The sequence below is a fragment of the Urocampus carinirostris genome, chromosome 11, assembly GCF_059441175.1.
Source record: "Urocampus carinirostris isolate Australia breed hairy pipefish chromosome 11, RoL_Ucar_1.0, whole genome shotgun sequence".
Taxonomy (NCBI): domain Eukaryota; kingdom Metazoa; phylum Chordata; class Actinopteri; order Syngnathiformes; family Syngnathidae; genus Urocampus; species Urocampus carinirostris.
Genome location: NC_142359.1, coordinates 32,998,287 through 33,024,244, shown reverse-complemented (window position 1 = coordinate 33,024,244; position 25,958 = coordinate 32,998,287). Strand labels below are relative to the sequence as shown.

At 40.0% G+C, this 25,958-nt stretch overlaps 3 protein-coding genes across 5 annotated transcripts; 1 reads left to right on the top strand and 2 right to left on the bottom strand.

Annotated features, from left to right (window-relative positions):
• Positions 1–8,369: 8,369 nt before the first annotated feature.
• On the bottom strand, positions 8,370–15,325 carry alg10 (ALG10 alpha-1,2-glucosyltransferase). 2 transcript variants are annotated; one of them, XM_088346960.1, is made up of 4 exons: positions 14,804–15,325; positions 14,534–14,728; positions 12,265–12,462; positions 8,370–9,734 (listed from the first exon to the last, which is right to left on the bottom strand). In XM_088346960.1, exons 2-4 carry the CDS (start codon positions 14,696–14,698, stop codon positions 8,673–8,675), a joined length of 1,425 nt encoding a protein of 474 aa, XP_088203086.1. In that variant the 5' UTR covers positions 14,699–14,728; positions 14,804–15,325; the 3' UTR covers positions 8,370–8,672. The 2 variants fall into 2 exon arrangements, with proteins under 2 accessions (XP_088203086.1, XP_088203085.1); XM_088346959.1 differs by having other exon boundaries at positions 14,534–15,322.
• tprkb (Tp53rk binding protein) lies at positions 15,208–18,196 on the top strand. Its single transcript, XM_088346965.1, has 4 exons — positions 15,208–15,613; positions 15,690–15,812; positions 17,336–17,512; positions 17,590–18,196. Exons 1-4 carry the CDS (start codon positions 15,473–15,475, stop codon positions 17,674–17,676), a joined length of 528 nt encoding a protein of 175 aa, XP_088203091.1. The 5' UTR covers positions 15,208–15,472; the 3' UTR covers positions 17,677–18,196.
• On the bottom strand, positions 15,585–25,947 carry LOC148357116 (uncharacterized). 2 transcript variants are annotated; one of them, XM_088346962.1, is made up of 6 exons: positions 25,817–25,947; positions 24,039–24,461; positions 23,835–23,965; positions 22,421–22,569; positions 22,268–22,357; positions 15,585–18,003 (listed from the first exon to the last, which is right to left on the bottom strand). In XM_088346962.1, exons 2-6 carry the CDS (start codon positions 24,459–24,461, stop codon positions 17,762–17,764), a joined length of 1,035 nt encoding a protein of 344 aa, XP_088203088.1. In that variant the 5' UTR covers positions 25,817–25,947; the 3' UTR covers positions 15,585–17,761. The 2 variants fall into 2 exon arrangements, with proteins under 2 accessions (XP_088203088.1, XP_088203090.1); XM_088346964.1 differs by lacking the exon at positions 25,817–25,947 and adding an exon at positions 25,477–25,525.
• Positions 25,948–25,958: the final 11 nt, after the last annotated feature.

The window sequence follows — 25,958 nt, the reverse complement described above, 5'->3', positions numbered from 1 at the left end:
CCAGCTCTTGCTCCCAGCAATAGTCGACTGGGGATAATGGGTTGCTGATGCAGGCGTGCTATTTATTTTAGGCAGAAAGAACAGAAAAATAGAGCTGCCACGCAAGACACAAATGTTCTCTTAGCCCCTTTTTGCAGCAATGGTCAACAACAGGGGATAATGTATTACGGCCACATAGATGTTGTTCATTTTAGGTAAAGAGAACAGGAAAAACTCTCATGCATGATATAAATTACCTCTCTCAGCACCTGCTCTAAGCAATAGTCAACTGGCAATAATGGATCACAGCCACATTGGTGCTGTTCATTTTAGGCGGAAAGAAGGGACAAAAGAGCTGCCACGCATGGCACAAATGTACTCTCTTGGCCCAAGCCCTCAGTAATGGTCGACTGGGGGTAATGTGTCACGGCCACCCTCCTGCTATTAATTTTAGGCGGAGAACGAAAAATAAGTTGCCTTGCATGCCACAAATCTCTTGCCCACCGCTCTCAGCAACAGTCATCTGGCGATTTAGTTGGCAAGAATTAAAAAACAGAAAAAAAAACAGTAATGCATGACAAAAATGTGCACTCCTTGCCCTGCTCTGAGCAATAGTCGATTGGGGAGAATGCATTGCAGCCAAAACCGTGCACTTCAGTTCAGGCTGGCCAGAATGGCACTTTTAGCGGTCCACAACAGAAAGAAAATGCACGCTGCAAGCCCTTGCTATCACCAATAGTTAACCGAGGATAATGGATTATGGCTACAATTGTGTGTATCATTTTAGGTAGGCCAGAACAACACACATCCTGAAACAAGTGCCTTCTGTAAGTCCCCGATCACAGCATTATGGGATAATGGATTGTGCATGCAGGAGTAGTTATTTTACAGTAAACCAATTGCTACCAGGCCCGAAAAAACCACCCGTTCACAAAAATATCTGATCTGGAATAATGGATCGAGGAATATGTTTCTACCCGCGATGTATTTAGGCCGGTAAGTACGAAGCACAACGTAGCGAAGGGTTACAGTGCAGTAGTGCAAAACTTGACCAGTTTTATTCCCCAAAAAATAAAAACAAGGTGCAAAGTTTGGTAACTTGTATATAGTCCCGCATACAATTTACCTTTGTAATGTCAGAATCAAGGCGATAATAGTTATTCAAACTTATTACATACTTTAAGTTCACAACGGGCTACGTTCACTGCTATATAGTCAGAGGGTCATCAGTTCAAATCCCATTTAAAAATGTACTAAAGTTATTAAGATGAACCCTCGTGAAGCATTAATACTTTCAATTAAAATAAGGTTATTTTCTTTAGTAAATTAAATGCAAACGTAGGCTGACTTTGCCTCTCTCCGCTGCGCATCAAAACACTTAGCATCATTGCGAAACATAGAATAACCAAAAACAGGATAATACCAGGTCAAACCAGTGGTTCTCAACTGAGGACCCACCATTCCAGCCTAATGAGAAGCTGGGACACAAATCCAGAAAATATTTCACTTTTCAAATGTATCCTAAAAGGATTGTGCTGTATAAAGTCAAGTCACGTATATTTGTATCACAAAATAGAATATATATTCCCCTTTTTGTAAAAAAAAATGACCCACAAAACCGAAATGGCTTTAAGTATTGTATGTACTCGCATACAAACCCACAAAACTGCTTTAAAATAAGCATATACTCAAAGAAATTTAAAATATAAGATTGACAGTGTACCTCAACATTTATACTTATTTACCGTATTTTCCGCACTATATGGCGCACCGTGTTATAAGGCGCACCTTCAATGAATGATATATTTTAAAACTTTTGCCATACATAAGACGCACCCCATTATAAGGCGCTATAAGTGCATGCTGGTTTAAGATCAGGTAATTGTGCAATTTTGTAATTGTAATCCTGTGCAGTCCTTTGAGACATTTTTGTGATTAAGGGCTATTTACGGTAAATAAATGTGACTTGACTTGACTACAGTAGAGAATGTAGTTACGTTATGAAACCTCTAGATGTTGCCACGCTAAAGGGAATGTCAACAAAACATTCAAAATGGTCAAACTTTATTGTTAACAAACAAGCTTTCCACAACTCCATTCACTCCCAAAATAAATAAACAGCCGTTTTATTATTTTCTCTGAGGTAAAGCATTTTCGTGACACATCTTTAACATCTTTGAACAACATCAAGGCATATCATGTTACTTTTCCTCCATTTATTCAACACGCAAAAAAAAACCCCTCTGATACTGTTATTTTAAATGAAACGTTAGTGCAATTGCAATAAAGTGACACTCGTAATGTGCAAAAACAACAAGTGCAAAACAATAACAATAAAGCAATAACGTAATAACTGTAAAATGTAAAACGTAAACACACAAAGGAAAAACAAAGATCACTCTATAAGCTCCTCATCGACGAATCCCTCGAATTCTTCTTCTGCAGTGTTCGAATTGACCATCTCAGTGAATGGGCCATCCAACACGTTCGTCAAGGTCGTCATTAATTGAGTCAGTGTCGCTGATGTTGTCTGGCTGTTCGGGGACAATTCCCGTCTTCTTGAAAGCTCGGACCACAGTTGAGACTGATATATCAGCCCATGCATTTACGATCCACTGACAGATGGTGGCGTATGTCGCCCGGCGCTGTCTCCCCGCACGTATGAAAGAGAATCGTTGTTTAATATTTCCCAGTATGCACAGCGCGAAAAATGGAGTCGGCGGCTGTTTCTCGTAGTTGCGAGACCTTGCGAATTTAATATTGAGCCAGATATAAGGCGCACTGTGTTATAAGGCGCATGGTCAGCTTTTGAAAAAAATTTAGACTTTTAGGTGCGCCTTATAGTGCGGAAAATACGGTAAGTATGTAGTTGGATGATATATACTGGTAAAAAGCAAAATGAATAATATTATAATTATAAACCATTTATTGTACTCTCCAGCAGACACTGGCACACCATTCTCATATTTTGCGATCATTTCTTTCAACTCCAACGTTATTGTCACTGTTTTAGACTTTTCCTACCTCTTATCACTGACATTCTTGAGACCCCTTATGATGGGCAGACAAAGGACATGAAACCCACAAAATTTCAATAAAAAGAGATGTGGTCCCTCTCAAACGCAGCAATTGACTGAACAGGAAGAAAAGATCGAGCAGGGAATTATCCCTTTCTTAAAGATTCCAATTGACACTTAGTTTTTTTTTTTTCTTCTTAGCATTATTTTGTCAAGGTAAAGGCCCGCGACCCACCAGTTGAGCAACACTTGTTTACACAACAGTAAAGTACAAACATTGCCAAGAGTGATGAGTAAAACAACTACTCCCACAGTATGAGATTACACGGGTTTGTAATGATAGATAGATACTTTATTCATCACCGCAGTGAAATTCACATTTCCAGCAGCATCCCTTCACTGAGAACAATACAATAATAAAGCAAAAAGAATACAATATACAAATACCCAATGTGACGTGCTAATACCCACTGTAGCGTGTTGTATAGAGTATTTAAATAGTGCTACATCGAATACACACTGCAATAAAAATACGGTAATATGCAATGTAGGGGGTGTGGTTTAATTTGGGCCTGTACTCCGCCGGGTGGAGTTAAAGAGCCTCATGGCATGAGGAAGAAAAGATCTCTTCAGTCTGTCCGTGGTACAAGACAGTGACAGCAGTCTGTCGCTGAAACTGATCTTCTGTCTGGAGATAATGTTGTGTAGTGGATGCAATGGATTGTCCATGATTGACCGCAGCTTTTTCAGTGCGTGTCTCTCAGCTACTGTTGTCAGGCTGTCCAGCTCTGTGCCCACAACAGAGCTCGATTTCCTCGTCAGTTTCTTCATGACGCTGCCTCCCCAACACGCTGCCGCATAGAAGAGGGCGCTTGCCACAAATGTCTCATAGAATATTTTCAGGAGCTTTTTGCAGATGTTGAAGGACGCCGGCCTTCTGAGGAAGTAAAGTCGGCTTTGACCTTTCCTACATAAAGCTTCTGTGTTGGCAGTCCAGTCCAGTTTGTTGTCCAGCTGCACACCCAGGTAATTGTAGGTCTGGACAAATTCTACATATTCTCCTTTGATATTGGGCAAAGTCCTGAATCAATTTCCTGTACTCCTCCTCCTGCCCACTTCTGATACATCCCACGATCGCAGTGTCATCAGCAAACTTTTGCACTGGCAGGAGTTGTACTGAAAGTCCGATGTATACAGAGTGAATAAAAACGGAGAGAGCACGGTCCCCTGCTGAGATCCTGTGCTGCTAACCAGGGTGTCCGATGTACAGCCCCCCTGTTTCACATACTGGGGTCTGCCTGTCAGGTAGTCCGTAATCCATTCTACAAGGTGTGAGCTAACTCCAATCTCTGTCAGTTTCCTACTAAGTAGCATAGGTTGTGTGGTATTGAAGGCACTGGAGAAGTCCAAAAATGTAATCCAGGTGAGAGAGGGATCGGTGTAGCATGTAGACTATAGCATCCTCCACCCCCACCTTCTCCTGGTAAGCAAATTGCAGAGGGTCGATGGCGTGACGGACCTGTAGCCTCAGGTGGTGCAGCAGCAACCGCTCAATGGTTTTCATCACATGCGATGTCAGGGCGACCAGCCTGAAGTCGTTGAGTTCCTCAGGTCTTGATTTCTTTGGGACTGGGATGATGCAGGATGTTTTCCACAGCTGAGGGACCCTCCCCTGTTCAAGGCTCAGGTTGAAGATGCGCTGTAGAGGGTCTCCCAGCTCCAACGCACAGGCCTTCAGCAGTCGGGGGATACTCCATCTGGACCAGCTGCCTTGCTGGTTCGCAGCCTCCTAAGCTCTCCACACACCTGGCCTGCAGTTATCTTGAGTGGGGGGACGTCTTCCGTGCTCGTGTCCAGAGGGGGAGGGACAGCTGCAGTACTCTGGGGTGAGGATGAGTTGGGGTGGTCAAACCTGTTGAAAAAGTTGTTTAACTGGTTGACCCTCCCCACATCTACGTCCACAGCCACACCCTGCTCGGTGCTGCAGTCAGTAATGGTTTTCATCCCTTCCCACACCTCCTTCATGCTGTTGTTCTGCAGCTTTTTCTCCAACTTCATCCTGTACTGCTCCTTCCCTTCCCGGAGCTGGACTCTGAGCTCCCTCTATTCGTTTTAGCTCCTGCTGATCACCATCTTTAAAGGCCCTCTTTTTTTGTTTCAAAAGGCACTTGATGTCGCTCGTGATCCAGGGCTTGTTGTTGGCATAGCAGCGTACAGTTTTTATAGTTTTTAATGTTTCATTAGTGCAGTATTTCTCAAATATCCATGATAATGCGCGATAAAGGCTTTACAGCGCAGGTGTCAAACAGGCGGCCCGCGGGCCAGATCAGGCCTGCTAAGCGATTGAATCCAGCCCGCGAGACAACACTCAAAGAAGCGCAAGAGAAAAACGAACTGCAGGTAGAATATGTCAACCTGATGTTGCCAAAGCCCGGTGCCTCGAACAAAGACACTGTACTTGTATTTCTTTTTCTCTCTCTCTCTCTCTCTTCCACCCCTTTTCTCCCACTATCTGTCTCTGTTTCTTTCACTCTCTGTCTATTTTTCTCTTCCTTTGTTGCTCTTTGTTTCTTTCTGTGTCTTTTTAACTTGTTTTGCTCTAACTTCCTTTTCTCTTTCTCTCTTCCTACCCTTCACACTTTCTTTTTTCTTTTCTCTCCTTGTGTCTTTCTATTTCTCTTTGGATTTCTTTCTTCCTCTCCCTTTCTTTTCCCCCTTTCTCACGACTTTTTATGTCTTTTGTTTCTCACGGTCTCTCCCTCTCTTTTTCTGTCTTTGCCCCGCCCTCTCTCCTTTTCCCTCCCTCTGTCTCTTAGTTCTTTATCTCTCATTTTCTTTCTCTTTAATCTACTAGTCCGGCCCCCGACAGAATGTTTGTTCTATCGTGTGGCCCCCGAGTTAAAATGAGTTTGACACCCCTGCTTTACAGAGTGGAAATACTATACTGGTTTCTATTGTCTTCATTGTTTGTCCTTCTTTAATTCAACTTCAATTTACCACTTCCAGTCAACGTAATATCTAATTCTACAATTGGTCTTCAGTTCCAAATGCAATTCAATTTGTTTTGGTGCAGTGAAACATCCAAGAAAGTATGAAAAAAATCGAAACCTTAATATCAATCCGAAACTGCGGGTCCCACTCCTGTACAGTACAGACGTATTTTCATACTGTTGTACAACAGCGCCTCTTAGCGGCTCAATCTGGTACACACACAGTTAAACTTCAATTACTCTTCAAATGCTTTTTGTTTGGAGTATAAATACTACTAGTCTTGACCTAGGTTACAACACAGTTACGTGCTTGATAAAGAAACCCTTTTCAAAATATTTGGGGCGTTTTATTGATAAGAACAATATTGGGAAAAATTGAATTGGAAACAAAAATATATCTGTCAGTAAACGGGAATTATAGATGCGGGTAAAATAAAAACAAGAAATGTGCACGTTGTGTAGGTCTCTTTGACAGCATTATACAATTCCAAAGCAAATACTTGGTATTCTGGAACCATTCAAAATAAAGTAAGGAGATTTCGCTTTCGAAATCATGACATTGGTTTAAACCTTCTTAAACCCTAGAGCAGTGTTTTCCAACCTTTTCTGAGCGGCACACTTTTCGCATTCAAAAATATCGAGGCGCACCGACGGGTGAAATGTTAAAAAATTATTCGATTTTCATTTTATTTTTAAGCTTAAAGTGACATTTGAAAAGTTTTCTTATAGTTTGTGGTCATCGTGCCTCAGGAAATAATACAGCGGAATCATTTTGGTTAATAATTTTGCTGTAATGTGGGATTTTGTTACAACAGTTTAAGATTTACTAAAATATTATTTTGTTTTTTTCCCCAGAAAAATCAGAAATACAGCTACAGCGGGCTGGATTCAATCGCTTTACAGTTTTCTTTTTTTAAATAACAAAATAATTTTTTAATGATAAAATTATTGAACAATGTCTTTTACTTTATTTTTTGCAGGGCAATCTTAAACAGCTTCATTCTCTAGTACCTCCTGAGCAGATAATTAGTATTCATCTATCCATTATCTGCACCACTTATCCTCAGAAGGGTCATGGGGGTGCTGGAGCCCATCCCAGCTATCTTCGGGCAGTGGGCAGGGGACACCCTGAACTGGTTGCCAGCCAGTCGCAGGGCACACAGGGACAGACAATTCTCTCGCTCATTCACATCTAGGGACAATTTGGACCGGCCAATTAACCTGACGTGCATGTTCTTGGAATGTGGGAAGAAACCGGAGTGCCCAGAGGAAACCCACATAAGCACGGGGAGAACATGCAAACTCCACAAAGGAGGTTCGATCTCATGACCTCAGAACTGTGACCTCAGAACACGTGCTAACCACTGCGCAGCCGTGCTGCCCGATAATTAGTATGTAGGAAAAAATATAAAGGTTTAACTCCCGGCTCCTCTGAGTTAAATGTTGAAGTACACTTGGGCAAGACACTGAAGCCCCAAACCCCTAATAAGCATTGGAAGCTTTACGTGGTTGACGCCGCTATCAGTCTGTGTGTGTGTATATGAATAAGTAAGTGTGAAGCACGTTGTAAAGCTTTTTGAGATGTCTCAAGTGACTTGAAAAGTGCTACATAAATGCAGACTATTTACCATTACCATTGAATGTGTTCCCACTTATATGGAGAGTTAGTTACTTTGTTGATTTGATCACTGGGGAAAAAATGGCGTCTTTTTTATTTGCTAAGATAGAATTGAACAACTTCCTGCAGCACTCTAGTGTGCCCAGGAATACTGGTTGAAAAACACTGCCCTAGAGGACCAAAAATGTTAATATTCAAAATAGGAACAACAAAATCTAATTTAAAAAAAGAATCATGTAATATTTATGTAAATGAAGAAAAAAATATTCCAGACAAATCTAGTTAAAAAATATAAAACGAGGTTTGATAAAATCTAGAAAAAAAAACAAAACAAATGTATACATATCAAATATGGCTTTGCACTCAAACAGGATACTGTATAGGACCCTTCCCTCATTTGAATAACATTTTGTGACAAATGTGAGCTCATGGATATGATTTAATCCGGACCGCAGTGAATCTATGAACGTGTCAAAAAAGAAGCACGTCTAAACATGACTTGACCAGTGTGTATTATTTGACCATAAGAGGGCGCTAATGTCTAATATGAAGAAAAACTAGTGTCAAACGATCACTGCCTCGAGCAAGATGCCAGTCAAGCATGGCAACGACTATGTAAAAGAAATACTAATTCTCCGCCGATGAACTTTTTAAACCTTTTGTGCATCAAAACGACGGAAGGCCTTTACATTTTCCCTTCAGCTCTTAAATAAATCAGTCAATGAATCAAAATTGTCAGTAAAGTAACTTCAGCAGACACAGAAATATAAAAGATGTAATCGTTTATAGAGTCTTGTTGAACTTGAATTTCATTACAAAAGACAGTATTTAATTATTCATCAATTACCTCTCCTCCTCCGAGTCCTCACAAATAAATTATGCAATATCGGGTTCGGTCCTGAAAATCAAGTCAATTGGTCGGGCTCGGGCTGGGTCGGGCTTTAATGCCTGCGGGCCTGGCTTGATTTTATTTTGGACCAGATCTTACCGCTGATAAGATGGTAATAGGAAAAGCTTTCAGAACCTAGACTGAAGATTATTTGGTCCTCCTAAAACATTGTCATGCTGTCACCACATGAACCTCTGCGTGGCGCTGCTGTCCAACCACCGGAATGTCTTGACAACAAAGATGTAAATAGTGACAGCGTTGATAGCAGCGTATAACGTAAATTCTAGAGCCAACCTGGGCAGGGACGGCAGTGGCATGTGCAAACGGTACATCAAATAAGGGACGATGAAGTAACGGAACTCCAGGAGTTTCTGAGGGACGGTGGCGGCCAGGATGCAGGCCACAAACGCCAAAATCCAGAAGAGCGAGCGTGACTTGAGTGAGTCCAGGAAGTGCCAGCCAGCCAAGATGTAGACGGGGATCACAAGAAAGCGAAACGCTTCGTGCTTTAGGAAAAACCTTCTCCAAACGTAGAAGGTGAAATGTCGGTTGTCCGCCAGGAGGTACCTGTGGACGTAGGTGAACTTCCACACCAGGAGGGCGGAGACAACGGCGACCGCCAGGAAAAGGACGGGCTGCTTTTTCACGGCCGCCGGGAAACGCCGCAAGCGCTGGCTGCACAGCGAAACCGGCAGAGAGAAGAACAAAGCAAAGGAGAGGAAGTAGAAAAGTTGCGGGAAGTTGGGGCAAGCTTCGTGGTTGGCGCGGTCGCCGACCACCACGGCGCCGTTCCACCACACGAAACCGAGGAAGCCGACGCCAACCAGGACGTACGGCCACGCCACCAGCAACACGGCTTTCACGTGAAACGGAGATGTGAAAAATCCCACAGTGAAAAGCACGACTCGCTTGACCCCGTTTAAAGAAAAAGGGACTTGAAACGCAGAAACCCTGTCATCCGATTTTTTGGAACGCGTCGCCCTCCAGGCTTCGTCCATCAGGCCGGCCACCAGGGTGCCGGCGCAGAAGGCGACCCAAATGATGTTTGTTTGACGGAAAAGGACGGCGCAGAAGGCAAGGAGCGCAGAGGTTTTGTGGCAGCCGTGCAGACTCATCAGGTACGTGAAGAGGACGAAGAAGGTGGAGCCGGCGTCCGTGTAGTACAGGAAGTTGAAGAAGTAGAGCACGGGAAAGGCGGAGAGCGACAGCGCCGAGAGGATCCGACGAGCGGAGGTTTGTGTCTAGAAGAGGACAAACGGGGCGGATTAGGGCTGCAACAACAAATCGATAACATGGATATTTGCTCAAAGTGTTGGCAACTAAGTAACTCATTGATTAGTCTTGTTGCGCAACTTATGAGCCACTAACCACCAGTGTTGGATATAACAGCGTTATAAATAACATACATAATGTTTTTTTTTAGTAACGGTGTAATCTAACTCATTACTTTTTCTGCTGTTAAAACACCGTTATTGTTGCTGGCGGTCGAAAGTGTTGCGTTACTTTGGCTGCACAAAGGCGGCGTGTCCCCGCTGTTTTTATCTGTGCGTTTTTTCACTCTTTTTCCTTCGAGATGCTATTTTTATCTTGTGATTGGTCAAAATGCTTTTATTCAGGTATTCTGTGCTGTTGACTTTGTTGTTTGAATTTATTGAGTATAAAAAGGTTAAAATTGTTTAGTATTTTATTTTTTTCTTTGTAAATGTATAAATATTTTAACTTATGTCTTCTGAGTTTTTCATTGTTAACACTTAAGTGTTCGTTTTGGTTCACCCCCTTGTATGTGATTCATAATAATAAGTAATAAATGGTATTATATGGATTAAACAATAAAGCCAACCTAAAGAGCCATCTGGGAGCCGAAAGAGCTGTCTCCTTAGTGAGGCAAATTGAAAAAGACGGTTAGATTTCATTTATTAAACTTACTTAGTGTCTAATGCTAATTGTTATTTTCGTATATTGTTCACTGTTTTTGTTGCACTTCAAGTTTATATTACAAGGTTCTACAGCACAACTCCCTGTCTGTTCTTCTCTATTTAACTGACTAAAATACCGCTTAAAAATGTCAAACTCTTTGACACCCAACTTCTATTTAAAGTAACAGAAAGAGTTACTTTCCCTGGTAACTAGTTACTTTTAATATAGAGTAACTCGGTTTCTAACTCAGTTACTTTTTGGACGAAATAGTGAGTAATTATAAACAATTCATTTTTTAAAAGTACAGTGCCTAACACTGCTAACCACGTTAAAACAACACAAATAGGTGCAATGGATGGATCTCGTTAGGTTGTAGGGTTGCAGTAGCAATTTAGTCCGGCAGAGGGCGCCGCGACACAGTTTTTCATAAAAGTATATATACATATTTAGAAATCATCTTTAGTTGAGCATCATTCCAACAAAATTGGCACGACACAGTCAAACAATACAAAGTTAACAATTTTACAGGGAACAGAAAGTGCTGAAGAAATACAGAGAGGAAAAAATACATGAAAATAAATAAAATCTAAAAAGTAAAAAGAAAAATAATAATGATGGCATGTTAATCTCAACACAAGGGGCAGATTCTTAAGAATACTACTGTATATACCATTTGCACATGGGGAATTGTCATCATATTCAAAGATTCAACTCAAAAAACAAAATTGTTAACCGAATGTTGAAGTGGGTTTACATTTGATAAGTCTGAATATAATATGATCTTTGGATAAGATGGTAGGAAAAGAGTATTTTACACATTTACATGTGTATAACATACATTTGTACGTATGTTTGTTTTGTGTTATTGGGCAAACACTTGGATGTATTTTATTGTTAACTCATATGGGATATTCTGTTTTCTCTCTGTCCAAAACTTCAATATTTGAAATACAGTGGAACCTCGGTTTTCGAACGCCTCTCAGTTCGAACAAATCGGTTCTCGACCAAAAATTTGGGGAAATTCTTGCTTCGCTTTTTGTTCAAAAAATTGGAGTTAGAACGCCGGTACGCTAGGCGCGACGCTGAGCTGCGTACGAGTGTAGATTGCCCCCACCCCTCGTGAAGAACTGTTGTCACGGCAACGCGCACTCCTTTTCTGTTTTGGTTTTTCAAAAGCGGTGAAGGGAGTGTTTTAACCCCTAATCATGCCTCGGAAGAAGGTTGGTGCAAGCAGCAAAGTTGCTACAGGTGAAAAAAGAGGAGTAGTGCGTACAACTATTGCATTTAAGAAAGAAATAATAGCAAAATATGAAGAAGGTGTGCGAGTTTCCCTTCTTTCAGGAATACAGCATGGCTTCTGCCGACCAGTAAGAAATCCTATTCATAATTCGTTTCTTTATGCTTTAACTGCTCACCACTTGTTGTGGAGACCCGGGTGCTAAATGACGTGTAAACGACCTGATTTTTTTATTTTTACACGTTCATGTTAGCGTAATCTTTCGTACGGAAGATTACGCTAACGCGAACGTACGATTAGCCTGGGTTAGCTTTACGTTAAATATTCAAGATAAACATTCAAGGTGTTGGAACGGATTAAAACAATTTTACATTACTTTTAATGGGAAAAAACGGCTTCTGTGATCGTACAAATCGGTTTTCGTACAAAGAAATGGAACGGATTATGGTCGAGAACCGAGGTTCCACTGTATAGAAAAAACTAAAAATGTGTCATTTAAAAATCCGATTCATCGATTATTCGAAAGGATAGTCGAATGATTCATCGATTGTTAAAATAGTCGATGGGTGCAGCCCTAAGACGGATACAGTCTTAAGATGGAAGCGCCTTCAGCTCACCTTCTCTTTCGGGTGCAGCCGGCAGACGAGCCGGTAGAGCAGGTAGAGGTTGCCGCAGTTGAAGAGAAGGTTGATAAAGCGAAGCATCGCCGTGGAGCACACAACTTCGCCGGTCATGTTGGCGAGATGCACTACCGGCTTGATGATGCCCACGGACACCAGGTAGAGGCCCGGCAGGGTGGTGATCATCGGGTCCCACTGGGAAGTAAAGTATGAGAAAAAAAAAGTTGTATTACGGGAATTAACACAGCCCAAAAGATCATCGGTTGCTCCCTGCCCAGTCTAAAAGATGTAGCTGGTTTGCAATACCGTAGCAGAGACGCTAACATTGAAAAAGACAATTCCCATTCTGTTTTTTTAATTGTTGCTGCCAAATGTTATTACACTTCTTTTCATTGCGTTATTGTTGGTGGGTGGATTTGTGTATCCCTTAACCACTAGCGTCGTAGGGGCACAATTTCCTGTGATGTGTCTTGGGCAAGTACAGCCAAGTGGTGCCCATCCCTCTCCAGGCCAACAAACATTTCCACCCGGTTTTGAACCGGTGCACTATTCTAGTTTATTATATTATAATAACTTGGGCCAATTTTCTAAGCACGACCTTGTGATTATTGTTGCCTATTTATCCTTAGAGTCTATAATCTTTTTTTCTATTCGAAGTCTTCATATGTTTTACCCTGGAGTGCCATGTCTAATCCCATTGCACACACTGTTTCACAACGTTTGTATCAATACCCATAAAGATAATTCAATACAGTTCAATTCAATTGTAGTACTGTAGTACTGACCACTCCAAATGGTTGGTTTGAAGGGACACTGTAATATTTGACCACTGTCGCTGTATTGTGTAGTGTATAGTAAAAACAAGTGCTAAAAAACACAAGCGAGGATACCAATTATGACAAATCAAAGTACAAAAAAAAAAAACACTCTGCTCAGAGAAAATACCACAAAAAAGGTAAGGTGGGATTGTAAATTGCTAGTAAAATCAACTTTTAGGTGGTTAGCCATTACTATTTAACCATGCTTCCAAAAATTAACCTGGTAATAAAATAGTAATAACATAGAAATAATATGGTAAGAACGTGATTAAAGATCGACCGATATAGGGTTTTCAGGGACGATACAGATCATTAGTATTAAGAGGAGGCATATAACTGATATTGGGAGCCGATAGTAATTTGCTGTAAAAGCTATAAAATTGGCGGAAGACATTTTTAATTATGTAAAAAGAGGCAAATAATGTTTGTTATAAATTGAAAAAAAAATAAAAGCTCTCTGAAACCTTTTACAGTAAATAAATAAGTATTTCAACACAGCTATCATGGCAAATCTTTCATTTAGACCAAAAACTTCAAACTGCAGGAAATAAAATTTGGCTTAGCAGCAACTAGTTATAAAGGTACATATAAACTTAAATAGCTCGCTGTTTTATTTTACCCCAAAAAAGGCAATACAACCAACATGACTTAATTTAATTAAAACAAAAAGTGCATAGATATTTCAACAGAGCTCACGAATAGAAAAGAGTGGGAACTCCTGTTTTAGATTCAGATTGATGAACTAATGTTATGGTAACAACTAATCATTCAGACTTCCACTTTAGCATGCTTTTTATGCTCTCTCTCAATCAAACACACACACTTGACTGAAGAGCAAATATATCAGTCTCCACCTGAACATGCTTCACTTAAAAAAAGTTAACTACACTTTTTTTGCCATCTCTTAATCACACACATGCTTTTTTTTACAACGGCAAGACTTTTAAAAATCTCAATAGTATCACTGCCTTGATTCCGTCTGCGGTGTGTGGAGCTTTTGCTTCAGTAGCTAAGCCACAGTCACTTATCCAATCAGTTGGCGCGGGGTGGGTAGCGAAGTGAGGAGCAGGAGCCAAAGAGTCATAGGCTCGGCTGCATCTGAGCCTCAATAATCAACCCGGCGGATATATAAAAATGCCGATGATGACTTCTGCCAAATTCCCAAATATTGGTGCCGATAGTCGGCCCGCTCGATAATCGATCGACCTCTAATAATATGATAAATTGTTATTTTAGAAAATCATATCAAACTAGTACGTGCACTTTGCACACATTTGTAACCAAAAGTAGCTCTCAGCTTAAATAAGGTTGTTGGAGACCCCCGATCTACGGTATGAATCGTATCATGTAAAAAGTCTGCCTTGTCTAAAAAAGGGTAGAGAAACAATGGTCTATATATCGCCATCGGATTACTAGTTAATCCGCCAGTCACTTGATTATTTAGTTACCTGTTTGAATTGCCCATGGCAGAACTTTTGAGCTTGTGGGACGTGAAAAATCTCGTCCATGTAGGGATCTCGTTGCACTCGGGTGATTTTGGAGAAAAGCAGACAGGACACAAGAAAGTTTGTGCTGCAGAGCGCGGTGAAGATGTAGCCTTCCAATTTGTCCATTTTTTCACCTGCTATGTTCTGCAAATGCTACTGGAAACAAATAGTTTGAGACTCTCGTTTATCTTGTATTTCTAGAATTTGAGTACATCTCAAAGTGCATCTTACTGTTGCAATTACAAAAGCTTTGCGATTGTGATCCGGTTAGAAATAAGCTCCGTGTAAAACATCCGCGGCGTGTTGGTTCTTAGATGTTTTTGGGCACTAACCTTTAACATTTTTTTCCTCTCAACAATTGGGCAGTTTACAAGAAAAGAGGGGGGAAAATAAAGACAATATGCAGCGTAAAAAGGATTGTTAACATATTATAGTATCAGAGAATACAAACGAACCAAAAATAATAATATAATGAACTCAATCCAATACAATTCCTTAGAATAATACATAAAGCAAAATTCATCCGGCCAAAAAAAAAAACATTTATAGAAGTGGTGCGTCGCTCATAAACAGAATGGCCCTATGAGACACCTCTTTGGCGCAATCAACGGGAGACGACTCTTCACAGATCAGGAGCCAGCTCCCTTTGGAATAGTGATTCGTTGTGTGTGGACAGAAGAGCTCCATGAGACGGCTCTGTGATGTGAACAATGGGAGCCAGCTCCCGACCAAGCAGGAGTCGATTCCCTTTGAAATAGTGATGTGTCGGTTTCGAAACCGGACCTGACCCGGAATTCACGTCAGTGCAGTCATTCGGTGCAGCAGTGTTTATGGTCTCCCGGCCGGATAGGTTCTCATGTCCGGCGTCGTTTCTTGTTCTCATTCGTTATAAGAATAGAAATGCACTCATCGCACAATCTGGAACTTTCCCCGGAGTTTAACGTTACACAGATTCTTTTCAAAGAGGTCAAAAATGCCGCCGATCTCCGACAAAACGCCGTAGAGGGGAAAATAAATGGTGCCCTGATCAAGCCAACAATGGTGAAAATCGAGATGAGAAATGTTATAAAACCTGCTTGACGATAACATTGCAGATGAACTGTACTTTTTATTTTAGCTGCTGAGTCCTTTCCAAGTGTTGGTGGCTGCAAACAAGGCCGTGCATTTACAGAAACTTCAACAAATGAAGACAAGAAGTTTATTTTCAGAGATCATCTTCAATCTGTCACCCACTAATAACGTAAATATGACATGAAAAAAAAATCGAGAATCACTGTTAGGATTAGGAGTTGAGAATGCAAATTGGGATTTCAAATTTAACCTAGACTTGAGGTTGGGGTTTTAAATTCGTGTTTTGGGGTCAAACTAGGGTTTTAACCAGCAGTGATTTTTAGGTTCAGAGTTTGTGTCTGGCTGGTTAAACTTTTTTTTTTCATTTTACTCAAAGTGATTTGGGATCATTTAACACTGCTCAGCGGTGTCACTTCCGATTTGTGAAAATCACATTACACTTTGTGGTTAGCAGATACACTATTATTAAGTCATGCCCAGTTTTTTTCACGTATTTCTAATAGAGTACACATACACATAAAGAAGCATGCACCGTAATACAGTACACAGGAGCCTCCACAGACTCTGCCGCTATGCCACAAGTGACACTAGTTGGGCTAAAGAGGTGTGAGGAGGGGTGAAAGTGCTTTGAATCAAATGGACTGAACCATTTCAAGGCATAGGAGTATTTCAGACACTTCGTTGTTCACATTTTTCATCATATTTTAAGCTTATCCTGTCTTTATTGAGGAAAGGAGAGTTTTAACAATGCTATAATTTTGACAGGTGTTTGAGTTGATTGGGGGGGTGATTAAGAACCCCCCCAAAACAGGCTGGTTACGCCCATGGTTTGAACTAAAACTAGGGTTTAAACAAGGTTTTCAAGTAGGGATTTCGGTGTTAAGCTAGTGTTTTAACTGCAGCCCGATTCTAAAACACATGTTTTAAACAAAAAACAAGGGTTTCTATTTAGGTTAACTCCTACTGTGGTTTGAAACTTTACTTAGGGTTAAAATGTGGGTTTTAAAGTACGGTTTTAGGGTTTTAGGCCGCAGTTGGGGGGTTTTAAACTAGGGTTTCTGGGTCAAATAAGGTTTTTTAACTAAACCCAGGTTTCAGGTTGGGGTTTAAAAGCAGGGTTTTGACGTAAACCCAGGGTTCAATTTGAGGTTTGAACTGCTGTGAGGTTTCAAACTAGGGTTTTAAACTTCAGCTAGGGTTTAAAACTAGGGTTTTAACAAGACCTAGGTTTGCAATTAGGGCTTAAAGGTAGGATTCCAGGGTCAAAGTAGGATTTTTAAACTTAACCTAGGGTTGATATTGGTTATAGAGTAGGATTTCAGGTCTAAATTAGGGTCTTTACCTGCAGTTAGTTTCAGATAAAGGGTTCTGAACTAAGCCTAGGGTTTGAATTACAGTTTTGAAGTAGGGTTTAGGGGTCAAATTATAAACTGCAGCAAAGGTTTTAAACTACAGTTTTAAACTAAATCTGGGTTTCCAGTTAAATTTTATTGTCAGGCGTCAGTGTCAAATTAAGGTTTAAACCTGCACATAGACTTTAAATTAGGTATTTCAAAATGCATCACAGGTTTTAAACTACGGTTATAAACTAAACCTAGGTATTCAATTAAAGTTTTGAAAACTGGTTTTGGTGTCAAGCTACTGTTCAAACTAGGGTTTTAAATTTTGACCCCCAAAAATTCTTTGACACAGATCTCAGAAGCCTTCAAAAGATTCGGGATATCAGATGTCGACAGCTCTGTCCTAGTGGTCCTGGTCCACAGCAAGGAAGAAACCCAACTGGTGAAGGACATGGTAACCCAAGTGGATGGACTTCAGATTCCAGTGGATCACATATCTTCCTTGTCCGACTTTGAAAAAATTAAAAAGGTATTGGAGAGATTGCGACACATTAGTGACTATGATTAGTCCCAATGGATTTAACATGTCCTGCAATTGTCTTTCAGATGTACAAAATTAGTCCCGAGGAGGAGAAGCTTGGCACTCTTCTCGATGCTGTCGTATGCAGAATGGCCGCCAAGGATGTTATGTAGCTAATATAAGCCCCCTTTTTTTGTAAAAAATATTGATTTTGTTATTAAATATCTTTCAAAAAAATTGAAGTGAATGTTAAAACTGTCAGTCGGGAAAGTTTGTAAGCTCGTCCTTGCCGATGTTCCCCCCGCTGAGGATGCACACAACATTCTTGCTATCTATTTGGGGAATCTTGTCGGCAGCCACAGCAGCAAAGGCGGCCGACCCGGACGGCTCCACCACCAGGCCAGAACGGTACAAAGTCGACACGGCCGCCTTGATGTCCTCGTCACTCACCAGGACGATTTCTTCCACGAAACGTTGGCACAGCTCGTATGGCAGCACGCCTGATGAGGGTCAGATTGGGAAGATTTTTTTTTTTTAAATGCAGTATTTTCTGGCATACAGTATTTACGGACGTGCATTACTATACAAGGTTGAAAGGTATAGAGAGACCCCTTTCCACTTCAGTTATTTTAGTTCACTCCTCAGCAATAAAAAGTGAAATTATTAAAATAAAGATTGAATTTCAATTGCCAATTATTACCAGCACCCATTGACTTGAGACCTTGGATGCGGATTGGCCAATTCATATCATAGTGTCTTTCATACTAATAATAATAATAATAATTTCCTTTGTATTGTCATTCTTTGTAACAATGTACACAGAACGAAATGTCGATACACCTGACCCGTTGTAGCGAGCCGATGCAGCCGCAGCCAACAGAGGGCGCCGCCATTTTACCAATGTTATAAGTCTTAGGTATGACTCGGCCGAGGCGCGAACCAGCGACCTCCCAGTCTCAAAGCGGGCGCCCTACCATCTAGGCTACTGAGCTGATATATACTGTACTGTGACCGGACACCTGCTCTGCGTTTCTATGATCACGCTGAGAAGAGTTTGTGTCACGCTCCTTCGTCATGTGATGAATCTGCTGAACCCTCTGTTCTTTCTCCCTCTTTTTTCTCTCTCTAGCTCGCTCTCAGTTGGCAGGGCTTTGATCAATGCCTTTTTGTATGTGTAGCACTGGTGGTCTAGTGGTGAAGTGTCATCACCCTCACCGCCTCGACCCGGGATTGGCAAACAATGATTTACAAGTCATTTTTATTTGTATAGCCCTAAATCACAAAGAGTCTCAAAGGGCTTCACAGATTAATACACTATATTACACAGACTGTTTTTCAGCCGACGAGAAGAGCAGGTTATTCATATGCTATGGCGGAGTGTCAAAGATATAGTTGAGTGTCGTCTGCGTAGCAGTGGAAGCTGATATTGTACTTGCGAATAATATCACCTAATGGAAGCATGTAAATGCTGAAAAGAAGGGGGCCAAGCACTGAACCCTGCGGAACACCACAGGTAACATTAAAGGGCTCAGATGTCATTTCGCCATATTTAACACAGTGCATCCTATCTGAGAGGTAGGATCTGAACCATGAGAGGACGGTTCCTGAGAGACCAATCCATTTTTCCAACCGTTCTAGTAGGAAATTGTGGTGCACTGTGTCAAAAGCAGCAATAAGATCCAGCAGCAGCAAAAGTGATGAAGCGCCAGAATCCATTGCCAGTAGGAGATCATTTGTTACCTTGATCAGAGCTGTCTCAGTAGAGTGGTTAGCCCTGAATCCTGATTGCATAGATTCAAAAAGGTTATTCTCGGATATGAAATCATTCAGCTGCTGTGCCACTACTTTTTCAAGTACTTTAGAAAGGAAAGGTAGGTTTGACACAGGTCTATAATTACTTAAGATTTCTGGATTAAGGTTGGGTCGTTTCAGTGTGGGTTTAATAACGGCGGACTTAAAAGCTGCTGGAACTACACCCGAGGAGAGTGATATGTTTATAATATTTAGAACTGAAGGTCCAAGGACGCCAAAAAGACTTTTAATAAGTGAACCTGGGTGCGGGTCGAACTGGCAAGTTGTCAGTTTGGCCGCATTCACCACCTGTTTGAGATCATCAAGTGACAGTTCACTAAAACTGGACAATTTCCCTGGATAGCCACCCTGTCGTGCCTCTGTAGATTTCAGCCCTTTAATATGTGTGGTTAAAATAATATCTTTAGCAATTTCTTCCTGTATGCATTGAATCTTCTTAGTAAAGAAGACCATTAAGTCATGAGCAGAGTGCGTCGAACTATCTGAGATAGTCTGTTGCCTTGTAAGCGATGCTACAGTGTCAAAAAGGACTTTGGGATTGTTCTTTTGAGACGCAATCACCTTCGAAAGGTAGGCCGATTTTGCAGAGGCAAGGGCCGCTTTGTACTTTAACAAGCTGTCACACCAGGTTTGATGGAAAACCTCAAGCTTGGTAGCGCGCCATTTTCTTTCCAATTTCCTGCATTCTTGTTTAAGGGTTCTAGTTTCATCAGTAAACCAAGGCGTGCGTCTTTTAGGACGTGATTTTCTCAGAAACTGTGCCAGTGCTTATATTGCGTCCGCTAAATCCTTCAGCTTTTTTAACACTACATTTAGCTAGCATCTCAAATGTAAGTAAATAATGTTGTGAGATAACGGTAGTACACGGTAACACCACAATGTTTGAAGTCTAGCGTGTTTCCATCTTTATGGGTTGGCAAATCAACCAGTTGATTAAAACCAAATCACCCACTCTTCTTGACTTGAGGCTTTAAGATAGAATATTTAAATTTAAGTACCTCATAGTATGGTAGACCCAGGGATACGGCAAACCCAGCTTTACGTTTTAACTTTACGGTGTGGAGTAAGATATTTTTCGGACCCTTTTTCCCACAACATCAACAGCAAATCATTTTGCGTGTTCAAAAATGTTAGTGTGTATGTAGCGTTATGTCTCTTAAGACAACTGTATGTTATTGGTTGACGTCAAATAATATCATGAATGTGCTACTAGTTTGTGTAGCCACATCATGAAGATGCAGATTTGCTACTGGCTAAACTCCCTCCCACAATGCCTTTTATTTAGTTTAGACCATTGGCCTTACGTGAAACGGTACATACGAACATTTTTTTCGGGATGTCGAAATATATGCGGACATTACTGTAAGTTAGATTTTGTATTGTGTGCACCTGTTTCCGAGTACAGGACATTACTGTAGTGCTTCTTTCATCCAGCATCCACCCCGAAGAAAAAAAAACGGCTTCCTCTTCCTAGTTCGTGTGTAAACATACTATACCTATCTCCAGCGCGCTACGAACTTTCACATTTTTATTGTTTACTATCTTGTACATCAATTCAAGATAGTTGGTGTAAAGTGTAAAAAAGAGGTGAGCCGTTTGTTTTGAAACAAAAGTTGAATAAGAAAGCTTGATGCGGTTGAGAAAATGGTTGGATCACTTTTTTTTCGTTCACTCTCTACCACAAAGGAGGACTTCTTGAAGCCCATTTTCCAAAAGTATGTTAAACTTAACTTAAATTTCTATTTTATAGAACATATTATTTTATGAAATGTTTATTTTTTTTTTAGTACAAAACAATACTGGTTACTTTTACAAGCCTTCAACATACTTATACAAACCTTCAACATAAGAAATATAAACAAATTAAGCTTACGAACGATCTGTTTTGTAAGTAGGGCAGCGTCTGCATGTGTACTTCATGAAGATTCAGTGAGCCGACAATACAATACTTCATTTGTTGTACAGTATTCCATAGCCCTATTTCCCAAGGCTTGTAGTGATGCTAAATAGAGAATCAAAACTTCCAAAACATGTGCAGAAAACCATTGGTGTGACGTGACTGCATTTTAACAGCACGCAACTTTGTGAACCATATACTCATGGGGTCCCACAAGGCTCTATGCTTGGGCCTAAAGCATTCATCAAGTATTTCAACAACATCTGCTGTCTCTGGTTGGAGTTAGTAGCAGTTTGAAAATGAAACAGATTTTAAAACTTTCACAAGCTTTAATATTATATTCTTCATCTCATTTTTATTGATAATCCTGATCATCTATTGGTTACGGCCATGCAACTTAGTGAGGGTAAAGATTTGTGTTCCTTCATTGTTTGAGAATTGCAAGCATCATTTCCGTGGGTATCACATTTTTGCTTCTCCCTTTAGCATCACTGCTGCAATAAAGCAATGTATTGCAGTCCTTACAAAAAAACAAGAGATTCAGAACTGAATGAAGAGGCCGAAGGGATTGCAGGAGTGAGTTCAGCCCTAAAGCATATGGGCAGTTTAATGATGCCGTGAAGCAAACCAATAGCAGACTAGCATTTTATATAATGTCGTCCAATAGCAGACAGGAATCTTAGAAACGTTGACTCGTTACACGCAAGAACACCAAATCGTTTAAAGTTTGTACGTTGTTGAGCATGCAAACTATGTTGTTTTCCATGTTGTATGGTGGGGATTATGTGTAAGAAGGGCTCCAAAAATCATCTTATTCCTCAATTATTCTCATAAAAGGAAAACGTGGTAAGGCTGGGATGCCTTATCCCGAGTGGCCTACTACACGCATTTGCTCAGTAAGTTTTTTTGGAATACCCACCCAGCACTAGACTGATTTTTTGACATCGGATTCACGGGTACCGTATGTCATAGAATCACTTTGTTGGTTTGTTTTATATTTTCCTACTAAAAACGTTATCAATTAAATATAAATGTTCACAGTGACAATACACTACCTGCAAAAGGTGGCGCAAGTCCTGATGCAATGCTGTTTGTGTCCATCCCAACTGGCTTATGCTCCATGAAGCTCTTGTACATAGTGCAGGCTGAAGCAAAGCATTCAGATTCAGTCTATTCTATCATCTATGTGCCTCTAATCTACTTTATACCTCCTTCCGGTTCCACGCCGTAGATTCTGGTCTGACGACATCCTGACAATTTGACAGCAGCGGCCACCCCTGCCAGCAGTCCACCTCCTCCACAGCATACCACTAACACATCAGGCTCAGGCACCACCTCCAGTATCTCCAGACCTAGACTACATGCACAATTAAGCTTCATTGATACTCGCAGTTAGTGTTTCAAACAAGGATTTGAAACTACTGTTAGGGATTCAACATAGGTTTTCAGGTTCAAATTAAGGTTTTAAAGTAGGGTTTCAGTGTCAAACTAGGGGTTTACACTGCAGCCAGAGTGTCAAACTCGGGTTTTAAACTTCAGGTAGGGATTCAAACTAGGGTATGAAACCACCATTTGACTTTTATATGGGTTTAAACTAAACCTGGAGTGTCTATTAGTGTTTTAAAAGTTCCTATCGGGGGTTTAAAAGTAGAGATTTCGAGTCACACTTTGGTTTTAAACTGCTGCTAGGGTTGCAAACTAGGGTTTGGTGTCAAACTACGTTTTTTTTAACCTAGGTTTTTAAACTGTAAACAGGGTTTCAAACTAGGATTTCAAACTAAACCTAAGGTTCAGATTGTGGTTTTAAAGTAGGGTTTTGGGGTAAAACTAAGGTTATTAACTGCTGCTTGGGTTTCACACTAAACCTAGGGTTCCTATCAGGGGTTTTAAAAGTAGAGTTTTTGAGTCACACTGGTTTTAAACTGCTGCTAGGGTTCCTATCAGTGTTTAAACTAGGTTTTGGGGTTTCAAACTAGGGTTTTAAGCTAAACAAAGCAGTCGTTTTAGGGTGTTTAAATTAAGGGCCTGGGGTCAAACAATAGTTCTAAACTGCTTCAAGTGTTTTAAACTGGGGTCTTGATTTAAAGCAATGGTCTTATACTTGAGTTTTGTAGTTAAACTTTTTACTTGTTTTAAACTGTAATTAGGGTTTTAAACTAAATTTTGCGTTCATATAGCATCACCGAGTGGTATGCTATAAGCATGGCAGCAGACAGAAGAAACTTACATAGTCATCAACAGAGGCCATAAAATCGTTGGATGCTCTCCAGTTGGGAGGACTCCTGAGGTAGCACGGGCAAGATTATTAAGGACTCCTCTCACAAAAGCCATCACCTCTTTGACCTGCTTTCCTCTGCCATCAACTTAGCGAAGACTAACAAATTTGTAGACCGTTTCTTCCCCAGGGTTATTAAAACCCCAAGGAAGCCTCAAAATTGGAACATTTTTTTTTGTCTATGTTTAGAAAAATGCAAATTCATATGTAATTTATTTACTCTTTAGTCTTCTAGTACATGGTTATCCTGAAGTGCCACGAAAATATCTCAATGCAAGCAATGGCTATTATGTTGTTATCAATGACTATAATAAGGACAATTCAAATTTAATTTATATGGACATTACCTGGCATGGCCTGCTATGAGGTCCAGGTCATCGTAGGAGTGAAGAAAAGTCATGTTTTCCTCCTCAACACAACGGTTCACCACATTCATCAGGCAGGAAGTAGGGACTCTCTCCACGTTCACGCCGAAACTCTGAGGAGAGAGAAAGAAAAAAGAGTGAATAAACTAGTCTTTAAATGTCAGAATAATGAAAATAAACTCTGACCTGTATAAGGACGGATCTAGACATCGGGGCAGTCACTGGCATCACCACTTTACCTTTAGACCCGTAGTGTTTTGACGCATATGCAAATGACTTTCCGTAATTCCCAGCAGACATGGTGACAAAATTGCCGCCCTTTGGCCTCCTGGCAAACTGATTGGCAACACCTCTATTTTTAAAGGACCCTGCAAATGTAATTGAACATGAGTCTGCAATATTTTTGAAGCCATCAAATTTGAGACCCTTGCCTGTTCTCTGCATGTTCTCCAGTTTAATATAGATACTGTTGGCCTTGTTGCTAGGCAGCGTGGTTTGACTCCAGGGGATAATAGGTGTGTTAATGATACCCAATGGACTTCTCCTCACGGTCTCCCTGGCTTCCAATAAAAGATCCAGGGTGACACTGTCTGCAGTCACCTCACCCATCTATTTAAAAAGATTTACAGAATTCCCTCGCTATAGGATTCAAGGGATTTCACGAATTTTCATCATGCATTGTGTTTTACATTCTGATTCTCTAAACAGTCCTTAAGAGTAGGTATTGGTAAAAAAAATGTTTCAAGTACTGTACATCCATTCATCAATTTTCTGCACCGCCTGTCTTCACTTTGGTCACGTGGGCTGTCAAATACAGTGTACAGTATTTGTATTTGCTTGACCATGGAAAACGATTTTTGATTTGGTTTTAACGTATTCGTATAATACTGTATTTCAGCGTATAATAATTGTAATAAACAAAAACCAAACGAAACTTTTCCATTTCACGGATTTCAGCTGTTATTGGTTCTCTTTGGGACATTTTTTTTCACCATTATCCAAATAAAGATGTCGTTCATATATATGTACACACACACACACACACATATATATACATATACATATATACACATATATACATATACATATATACACATATATACATATACACATATATACATATATATATATATACATATATATATACATATACATATACATATATATATACATATACATATACATATATATATACATATATATATATATATATATATACATATACATATACATATATATATACATATACATATACATATATATATATATACATATATATACATACATATACATATACATATATATATACATATACATATACATATATATATATATACATATATATACATATATATATATATATATATATATATATATATATATATATATATATATATATATATATATATATATATATATATATATATATATATATATATATATATATATATATATAGCGACTTTTCAACCAGATCAGCCCATTTGGAGGGTGGCTAGCAACAAACTGTCGCGTGCCACTGTTAAGACTTCAGATTATTTTTCAAAAACTCCCTAGTAAATAATTATAAACTTAAACCATAAATTGAAAAGCGAAATGAATTTTAAATGTTAAGATTTTACTCACTTTATCGAAAAGACAAACTCAAGTACGGATCGGTGGCGGTGTTTCACTATTTATTGTCCCCTTAAAGAAAAACGTTGTTGTTGTTGTTTACATTATATTTCCCTTTCCACTCCTTTCAGTTGATAGCGTTGCTTGATAGGGAGATGATGAGTCGATCCTTTTGGTTAATTTATTTGCACAGTTGTTAAATATATTTTGCAAGGCATTTTAACGGTTCCTGGTGTTTTTCCTTTGTTTGTCCTGTTTTGTTTTTGAGCTGTTAGGTTTTGTGCAAGAACTGTTTCTTGAAATCGTGCATTTCTTACGACTTTATCCCTAAATTATTTGATAAGGCTTTTACCTCGTTTGGGTTCACTGGATATTTTTTAACCGATTTTGAAAAATTGTATTCCTGTTGTCCTTGTCAAAGCAAGGATGATATTCCAAGTGTGGGACAATTCACGGAGCAGTTGAAAAGCATCCCGGTTTGAGATTGTAGAGTT